The 9988-nt window shown below is 43.2% G+C and overlaps 2 protein-coding genes and 1 non-coding gene across 3 annotated transcripts; 2 read left to right on the top strand and 1 right to left on the bottom strand.

Moving 5' to 3' along the window:
* Positions 1–343: 343 nt before the first annotated feature.
* LOC117375990 (betaine--homocysteine S-methyltransferase 1-like) lies at positions 344–2403 on the top strand. Its single transcript, XM_033972390.2, has 7 exons — positions 344–454; positions 608–740; positions 929–1041; positions 1132–1323; positions 1497–1827; positions 1900–2128; positions 2225–2403. Exons 1-7 carry the CDS (start codon positions 437–439, stop codon positions 2307–2309), a joined length of 1101 nt encoding a protein of 366 aa, XP_033828281.1. The 5' UTR covers positions 344–436; the 3' UTR covers positions 2310–2403.
* A 504-nt stretch (positions 2404–2907) lies between these two features.
* LOC117375989 (junction-mediating and -regulatory protein-like) lies at positions 2908–9955 on the top strand. Its single transcript, XM_033972389.2, has 10 exons — positions 2908–4184; positions 4692–4865; positions 5872–6022; positions 6401–6570; positions 6642–6807; positions 7068–7237; positions 7315–7380; positions 7451–7546; positions 7618–8101; positions 8187–9955. The coding sequence occupies exons 1-10, from the start codon at positions 3456–3458 to the stop codon at positions 8492–8494; spliced, it is 2514 nt and encodes an 837-aa protein (XP_033828280.1). The 5' UTR covers positions 2908–3455; the 3' UTR covers positions 8495–9955.
* trnaq-cug (transfer RNA glutamine (anticodon CUG)) lies at positions 5324–5395 on the bottom strand. Its single transcript has one exon. It is a non-coding gene; the product is annotated as a tRNA-Gln (tRNA).
* Positions 9956–9988: the final 33 nt, after the last annotated feature.

The raw sequence follows: 9988 nt of genomic DNA on the forward strand, positions 1-9988 counted from the left end.
GACCTTGGTTCACGGGGGATTTTAGCTCACCTTATCTATGTGGCATTCTTAAAGTGAGTGAACAATTTCCACATCACATAAGGTGTTAATAGATTGTTCTGTACACTTCCATTGTTACAAAATACATAATAGTTATAATAGTTTTTCTATCACAACCACTTGTCCATCGTGCGTCACTGAACAGCCCAGTGCATCTCCCTGGATTCAATGTATTATAGAAAACACTTTGTACATATTTGGATAGAATAATGTGTTTAATTGCCGTATGTCCCAGCTTTACTAGAGCAATGAACGCCTCATCCGTATTAAGACAGTTACGACACACGCAGCCACAGCGCAGGAACAGTCCACGTCCAGTGCGCACAAGTGTCGTGACGACGTACCCCAGTGTGCGCCCCTTTGACTGTCCCCATTGGGCCTGGGCCTGAAGTGAGCAATGAAAAGAAACAAACGGGTAAGTCCACTAAGATCCCCCTCGCGTTGTTATCGTTGTTGAGAACATTACTTATAGATTTAACTCTGTAGCAACACGCGAATCGAGGTTCCTTGTGTGTCTGTATTGCTCCATCGTCATAGGCCGATGCACTGTGGTACATGCTTCATACAGGACATCCTGGAGAGGTTGAATGCCGGGGAGGTGGTCGTTGGTGATGGTGGGATGGTTTTGCAGTTGGAGAGACGTGGTTATGTGAAAGCTGGACACTGGACCCCTGAAGCAGCTGTTCAACATCCTGAAGCAGGTATGGGATTTAACAGAGCTTCTCAGCCTCCACTGCTCCATTTAGCAGGAGATTTCATTACATAGTATGGATGAGTTGATCAAAACTGTGCAAATTAAGTTGTGATTTGTGATGAGTTTGGGGCTTTTCTCTGTCTTGTCCCCAGCAGACTGCAGCTGTATATAATTCCCTTGTGTTGTTTCTGTCAGTGCGCCAGCTGCACAGGGAGTTCCTCAGAGCTGGAGCTGATGTACTTCAAACATTCACCTTTTACTGCAGTGATGACAAACTGGAGCTGAGTGGAAATGTCACCAACATCACTGTCAGTGCAAAAGCAGATTTATTACAGCCTATATTGTGTTTTACTGTTACTATTATTAGTAGTAGTATTTATTTTGATGTATTTTTGCAGGGTACTCAGATCAATGAAGCAGCCTGTGACCTGGCCAGAGAAGTGGCTGATGAGGGGAGTGCTCTGGTCGCCGGCTGTGTGTCCCAGACTCCCTGTTACCTGGAAAATCACAACGAGGCCGAGGTTAAGTCTCTGTTTAAGAAACAGATGGACGAATTTCTCAAAAAGGACATTGACTTCTTCATAGCTGAGGTATGCCTAGTCAAACTTTTCTCATGATCATCTACTTATAGCATAGCACAGGGCAATATGTGCAACAATGATGTCAATTCATATTATTCTGGTTGGCACAGGTGTTGCTCTCACAGAGAGGGGATCTTGGGGCTGTAGTTTTGATGCCATATTTCTATTGACCACATTAATAGTTCTTCAGATATGCAGAGGAAGCCGCCTGGGCTGTAGAGGTGCTGAAGACCAGTGGTAAAACTGTGGGAGCCACAATGTGCATCTCTCCTCATGGAGACATGAGCGGACTGCCTCCTGGGGACTGTGCTGTGCGTCTGGTCAAAGCAGGAGCTGATATCGTTGGAGTAAACTGCCACTTGGACCCGACGGCTTGTATCCAAACAGTGAAGCTGATGAGAGAGGGGCTGGAGAGGGCAGGCCTCAAAGCCCACCTCATGATCCAGCCTCTGGGGTGTCACACTCCTGAATGTAATCTGACTGGTTACATCAGTTTGCCTGAGTACCCTTTTGGTAAATGATTGCTATAAAGATTATTTTATTTTTCTGACATGCCCAAAAATAAATAATTAATTCTGTTGTCAGCGTTGGAGTGCAGGTCTTTGACTCGCTGGGATGTGCACAAATATGCCAGGGAGGCATACGAGGCAGGGATCCGGTACATCGGCGGCTGCTGTGGGTTTGAGGCCTATCATATACGAGCCATATCTGAGGAGCTGCGAGCAGAGAGGGGCTTTCTCCCGCCTGCATCAGAGAAGCACGGCCTGTGGGGGGCAGCACTGGAGATGCACACAAAACCCTGGGTCAGAGCCAGGTGAGGACAAACTACATTGTTCTGCAGATCATTTACAAATACTATGTGTACAAAGAACCAGGAATTAAAAAGTATGCTTGACTCAATATCTCACAGGGCTCGCAGAGAGTACTGGGAAAATCTATTACCTGCATCTGGGCGGCCCAGATGTCCGTCAATGGCCAAACCAGCGGATGAATGAAGAAAGACTACACTAGTGGACTGTTTAGTCTCACACAACTATATATTTTTCTGTATTTTATATATGTGTACAATAAAAGAAAGCTATTTCTAACTAATGTGCCTTAACAGTGCTATAATGTGATCTGCTCAAAAGTTAACCTGAGAGTTTTCAAGTGGTCAAGTATTTATCTTAGGCAATACACAAGAGACCTGATAATCTCTGGCTGCACGTGCCATTGATATTACAGTTATGGGTTATTTTATTAACATGGAATAAATGCACACAACACTGATAGTTGCATACAAAGTTAAATTGATTGTACACACCGTCTTTTTCACAGAGGATTGAATGCAGAGAAATACACAAGTGTAATAATAGCAAAATGTGTCAGATTAGTAGGTTTTATAGGGTATTTAGCTCTTTTCATCCACAGATGTCCTCAAAGTTACTGAGCTGGTTCCATCAATATATATTTTTTTATTATTATTTTGCATTATGTCTTTTTCCTCTGGCTCTTGTGCAGCATCTCACTGGTAATATCACTGAAACCTCTGAAGTCTGATTTTCGGCGTGCACGTAAACGCAGCAGCATCAGTGTTATTTTGCAGACTGCTCCTCGTCTTGCAGCTCGAGCCAAATGAGGAGTTGAACATCGCGTTTGTTTTTATCCAGAGAAGTTCCTTTACCCTCTCTGCGGACGGAACACTAGGGAAAATACACCTTTGGGTTCTTATTTTGAGCTCTTTGAAGTATATTGGAGGCAGCTTTGCTTTGGACCAGACGTGATAATGCTGCTGTTCTGCTGTGATGCCTGTAGAAGTCTGGGCCGCCGCGGTGCACCACTGGGTTTGGTATTCGCACTGTCGCATTGCCAAGAGAAATGTAAAAGCTAACTAACTGAAGAGCAAACACTGGCATGGTATTTGAGGCGTCATTTTTGTTTTTTGAGCCAAAAAACGGGATGATACCACTCCGTTCAGCTTTCATCCAGAGCATCCAAACATGACCCTGACTCTGCGTTTGCCTCTGTCCTAACACTGATCTAACACTGATCTAACACTCTGTCCTAACACTCAGATCTAACACCGTCACATATGACTCAACTCTGTGCGCACTCACATGAAGTTTTGACGTAGGTTTAGCGCAAAGTGCCTGTTTCCAGAGATGTCTTTCACCATGGAGGATCATTTGGAGTCTGGGTGGGTAGCAGTTCGACCAAATGTGTTTGAAGAAAAGGAAAAACATAAATTCGCTTTTATTGTGGCCTGGAACGAGGTGGAGGGGAAATTTGCCATCACTTGTCACAACAGGACGGTGCAGAGAAGGAGCTTGATCAAAGATTCAGAATCTCACATCAGGATCACGGCCAAAGAGGAAACGAAAGGATGCTCCAAGCTCTCATCAGCCCCTGCGACACCGCCGAGCCCCGTTAAAGTTCAGAGTGAGGACGATACCAGTCTGAGCCCGGATGTTGAGGTGCTTCACGAGCTGTCCCCTGGATCGGACAGTCCAGAGTTGGAGGAGACCCTGCGCGCGGAGGACTGCAGCTGGGCAGGACTCTTCTCTTTCCAAGACCTCCGAGCCGTGCACCAGCAGCTCTGCTCCGTCAACTCCACCCTAGAGCCGTACCTCCCGGGGTTCCCGGAGGAACCCGCGGGAATGTGGAGCGTGCTCTTCGGCCCCACTGAGGTGTCCCAAACAGAGATGGAAGAGCTGTGCTTCAGTCTGCACCAGTACCTCGGCCACGCGCTGGACACGTGTGGGTGGAAGATCTTGTCGCAGGTGCTGTTCACGGAAAACGACGACACGGATGAGTACTACGAGAGCCTGAGTGAGCTCAGACAGTCTGGATATGAAGAGGCTTTGCACCGGGCCTCCAGACATCTGACGGAGGTAATGCACTAAAGAGTCCTCTGACATTTGAACTGGGAACATTGGGTTCAAAGCCCAGTGTTAACCTTTACATCATGGAAGCACATAGAGGATAAATACTGGATGTTACCTCCAGATGTTACTTTTAAAGGTCAACAATAAACGCGCCCATTCACTTGATCCCAGTGCTGTAATTACAGCATATACTCAAATGTCTTCTCAAAGGCCTAGATCTTTACTGTTAACAACCATATAAGGACCTCCCCTTTTCTATTGATTAAAACTGTCTGTTTAGGGGCTAAATTAATGCGCAGAACGGCTCTTTCTTGGCGTGAATTGTGCATCTATAAAAGATATTGATCGTTTTTGAGCAGCATAAAGGACTTTATCGTTCTCCTTAAGGACTACTTAAATTGATCATTATGAGATGACTTGTTTCCACCAGCATCACTGATTGTAGGCCGAACAAAATTAAATAAATATATGAATAAATGTGCGATAGTGATGTGCTTTCTGTCTGTGCTGCAGCTGTTGGAGAGGCATGGGAGCACGGACAGCATGGTCGACCTGCTGGACTTGTATGAGCAGGAGGACCAGGCGTTTGGGGGTTTACTGGAGGCCTCCACTCAGCTGTACCAGTACCTCCTGCAGCCATTCAGAGACATGAGGGAGCTAGCGATGCTACGCAGACAACAGATCAAGGTAAACAATATTGAACAAAATGATAATGACAGTGACTGATGCGCATAGTCATAAGGACATTGGTGGGTTATTGGCTTATTTTTCATACAGAAAAACAGCCAGGTTTGATGGATAGAGCTATTTTTTGTACTTCATTTAGAGAAGCGATGTCATACTTTGAGTCACAATACATAAGTATCATCATGTAAGTTTAAGTTGCCTCAACAAGCAAGGAGGACTGCAATAGTTAAGAGAAGCAGAATTATTGAATTGAGTGCCTTATCACACAATACCATAATCACTTTTGTACCACAGCACTGTTTATTATCTTATTATCATTTAACAACAACTTTTGCCAACAAGAAATTATTGATAAATTTGTGTGTTTGTGTACATAAATAATTGCTAATAAAATAAATTGCTCTATAATCTGAAGGTTTATTGTCAACAGGTTTCTTTAGTGTAATAGGAAAACAGTCAGGTCCCACCGAGATTTGAACTCGGATCGCTGGATTCAGAGTCCAGAGTGCTAACCATTACACCATGGAACCGTTAGTATGTTTGAAAGGAAACACTTGTAACCCACATGCTGAGGGGTATTTTAAGCTCACGTAGTGGCAGCACTTTTACATGTCAACACTTTGGATGTAAATGTAATTCTTAATACACACATTGTAAAGACATGAAAAACGTAAGTCTGACCTAAATTAATTGGCAATGATGAATGCTGACAAGGACATGAGGTCTCGCTATCTTTAATTTCTGACTATTCAAGGCTGTAATTGATTTACCTGGTCAGTTGTTTCTGTCTTAGAATCTACTACACTCTACAAAATCTTTTAAAGCCTTAAAAAGTTAACTTGTGACAAGGAAATAGAGAATAGGTCAGTGTTGGTTGTGAAACTGTGTCTTTCTTTTGTAATTTATTTTACTTTTTTGTATATTTCGACTTTCTCCGACTTTATCTCTTTCTTACTCTTCTATATGTGTATATATATATAAAATGTACACATGGTGTGTTTTTTAGATTTCTTTGGCAAATGATTATTTGGGACCACGGAGAATTGAAGCCCTTAAAAAGGAGGACTGTGACTGGCAGAAGAAGGCTCAGGAGGCTGTCCTAAACATCCAGGACTTCACTGTTAAATACTTTGAGATCACTGCCAGGGCTCAGAAAGGTACAGTGTGTCATTACTATCACTGCCAATGTCCCTGAAGAAGAATAAACATACTAGTCCTTGTCACACTGACACGCTGTAGCTATTGACCCGTGTGGATTTGCACTCTGGGCAAAAGTGATTTTGTATTAATGAGGCTGTTGCTTTGACACACATACGAAGGAACAAGGACAACCTATTGATCAAACATCTCTACCAGTAGATTTACCATGCAGTTACTCCACTGTGTATCCCTACACTACAGTCAATGAAAACACTTATTTGTCTAGTGTTATATGCCTAGAAAAATGAAATATGTCAGTAGCATAGTGTAATGTTTCAGCATGCCCAATAGGTGTTCCCCTTTTTCAAGATATTGATATGATTTTTTGTGTGCAGGAGTTTATGAGCGAATGAAGTCAGACCAGCGTAAATTTGGTAAAGCCTCGTGGACAACAGCAGTGACGCGCATGGAAAGACTACGTTATTCTGTAGCTAAAGAAACTCTTCAACTACAGAGAGCCAAAGAGATCTCTTTGGAGCAGAGGAAACATGCACTGAAAGAAGAGGTAAGTCAACAACAAAGCACAGAATGATCAATGAGCCTGAGGAATCTAGATTTGACTTTGTGTATATTTAGATGCAGAGCCTTTGCAGCAGTGAGGATGCAATGGCCCTTTTAGACCACATGGAAAGGCAGTATTATGAACTCCAACTGCAGCTGTATGACATCCAGGCTGAAATCCTCCAGTGTGAAGAGCTGCTCCTCACTGCTCAGCTGGAGAGCATCCGGAGGCAGATGGCAGGTACATGTCCAATGACACGGTCTACTTTTATTGTGGGCGTGACTCTGAGTTTGAATGACTTCAGGATATGTTATAGCACATTACTCCAACATTCTGCCCACATCTAGGTGAACATTTCAGATTGTGCCTCCAGTGTAGAAGATCAAGTTAGGTTTTGGCTAACTTGGTCTGCTAAACCAGGGATTAACCCAGATTTATAATTTAAGAATGCATCTGGGCCCAATTATTAATATGTTTTTATTTAATATGTTTATTTTCAGAGCATCAGAATGAAGTGGTCTACTATGACACCTTTGAAAGTGCAGATGATATAACAGAAGTTGACACTGAAGTGAAGGCGGTGATAAGAAGACTACAGGACAGTGCTCGGCAGCTTGAGACCAGAAGAGGGCGCATCACTGCGAAGCGTTCTTATCTTAGAAACAAAAGGGTATATTTTTTACCAAACAATTTCTTGGTCCTAAAACATTTTTTTTTATGATTGTGCATGTTCTTTTTGTCCTGCAGGATATTTGTATGTTTAATCACAAGGAGAAGCAACAGGGACTTCAAAAAACTCTTATGCCTCAAAAGGTATTGTGGACAAATATGGACATTGTATTGAATAGCAGGAATGACTGTAATGACTTTTTGAATAAATTAGATAAGAAACAAGGAAGTGGAAGATGACGAGAGGAAAAACTGCAGAGTAAGTCAGGAAAGACAAAAAACACTGGACAGATTACGAACTTTTAAACAGGTTTGTACCTTGTCAACTTTCTTTTGTTTGCTTTTGGTTAAAAGGGTTTACTTATATAAATTCTCCTACAGAGGTATCCAGGTCAGGTCATTCTGAAGTCGACTCGGCTGCGTGTTTCTCACAGCAGAAGAAGAGATAGAGGAAGGATAGAGAGTAGTAAAGACGAAGCAGAACCGCTGTACCAGAGCACCAGTGTTCAGACAGACCCCAGCCCTACACTGACCACTCAGCCAGTCTCATCGCTCACCACATGTCTCCCGCTGGTCCCCGTTCCCTGCTCTGTGGATTCATCCTGCTCCCCCTGCTCTCTGTCCTCCCTACTGGCGTCTCCCATCTCTGTTCCACCTCCGCCCCCGCCCCCCCCTCCACCTGCCAAAGACGAGACCTCTTCATCACCTAGCCCAGGCCTGAGAGAGAAGAGTACTCATAGTGACACAGAAGACTCTTCCCTATCCCCCATTGGCCCCTTTGTACCACGATTCTTTGACAGTAGCCAGTTGGTCAGTGCACGAAAAAAGCTCAGGAAGACAGAGTTTGAAACCCAGAGCAGAAGAGGTACTAAGAAACATACAGTTATTATTTATTTACAATTTTGTGTATTTGTCAGTTCAACATGTTTGTGTATTCTTCCTGTTTGCAGTAAGCTCACCAATGGATGAAGTCCTAGCCTCTTTAAAAAGAGGCAGCTTTCACCTAAAGAAGGTTGATCAACGATCCATGCCTCCAGCAAAGTCTGATGATGATGCAAACAGCATCTTGGCCCAGATTCGTAAAGGGGTCAAACTGAGGCGTGTCCCGCAGAAAGACAGAAAGGATCAGGCAGAGTTAGCTGCTCCCACGGATCCTCTCACCAAAAGCATCCACGATGCACTGCGGCGCATCAAAGAGGCCTCACCAGAGTCGGACAGCGATGATGAAGGACCTATGGGCCCTGAATGGGAAAGTTAAGGATCACAAGCCACAATCACCAGATCACTGGTACTGCACACTGTAGCTGTCACTAAAGCACATGCAGAGCCTATATGGTGTTTACACGTGTTTTTCTTTCACCATTATACCATTAACAACATACGCACCAATGTGTTTTAAACAATATGTTCTTCAACATAAAGAAATCTGTGTGGTACGTAACACTGATGTGAAGCCTCATTTAAAGTAACAACTACGCTCATGGAAGGGGTGAATAAAAGGCACCAGTTACCGTATTTAATATAGTATATTAGATTTTTACATTTGCAGTGACTAGTCACTATGTCTTCTATAGTATTTCTTCTAATAACCAAAATTCACATCTGTTTTATTCTGATATTTGGTTAAGTTGAAGGCTGACAGACAGTGGTGGTCCATAAAGACATTGTAGGGGCTTTAAATCTCATTTAAAGCTGATTAATACCAATGCCCTTCCCCCCACTGTCCTCTGGTGGCCTTCAGCTGCCCCAGCTCTCACGTCTGGTGTGTGTGAGGGGTGAATATTTATTGACCTGTCTGTTCGACCGTAGCATATGGTCAAGGCAATGGGAGATATGGATCGTCACAATGGGTTAAGTATCTGATGCCACATGTAACAACTCCTCTGACTGAAGTGGAGGAGCTAAAGAGGAGGCTAAAGTGCAACTGCCAGTGCATGAGCCAAAATGTCAAGGACGTGTCGGTGTTTCCTGAACCACATTTGCTGGTGGGATAGTCACGGCAGACCCGTGGAGACAGTCACGCTTGTTTGAATGATGAATCGTATGAGGGAGCTTAGACTCTGAGCTCTGGGGGGTGTGTGGGGTGTGGAGCAGGCGGCAGTGATTGATGCGATTTCGTTTGCCATCTTATTCACTTTGCCTCTTCAGTTATATGTTTCCTAATGCCTCCCAGTGCTCTGTGGGTAGATGCACACAGTGGGAGGTTTGCTACTCAGAGTCCTACGAGTGAGAAATTCACACATGGACTCACGATCTCAAAGATTTTGCACAAGTAAAGTTAATTACAGGCTATTTCCAAAGCTTAGTTTGAATTATTTAGTAATATTAAATGTATCTTTATTTTTAAAGCACCAATCAAGTTTATGGCCCCAAACTCCACTATGTTATAAATGTGATTTTGATTGATTGATGGCTTAGCTTTGATTCTGTGGTACACATTATGCTGTAAAGGATGAATGCAACAGTTTGTCTTACAATGCAAAGTTGAGGCTTTTATATGTTACAAAATGTTGTTTTTTGAAGAAGAAGAAGAAGAAGAAGAAGAAGCTTGAAAAAACAAGTAGTTAATAATATCACAGTGTGACAATGATCAAAATCCATTTTCAACACTTGCTTTTTGTCTTTATATGTAATTATGTTATTCATGTGCTTTATGTCTCCAAAGCCAAACCATACCTGCTATAACTGCATAAGAGACAACCATCCATTTTAAAGTACTGTTGGCCAGTTTGGTTTTATGTGCACTTTGACC

Source organism: Periophthalmus magnuspinnatus, chromosome 9 (genome assembly GCF_009829125.3).
Source record: "Periophthalmus magnuspinnatus isolate fPerMag1 chromosome 9, fPerMag1.2.pri, whole genome shotgun sequence".
Classification (NCBI taxonomy): Eukaryota; Metazoa; Chordata; class Actinopteri; order Gobiiformes; family Gobiidae; genus Periophthalmus; species Periophthalmus magnuspinnatus.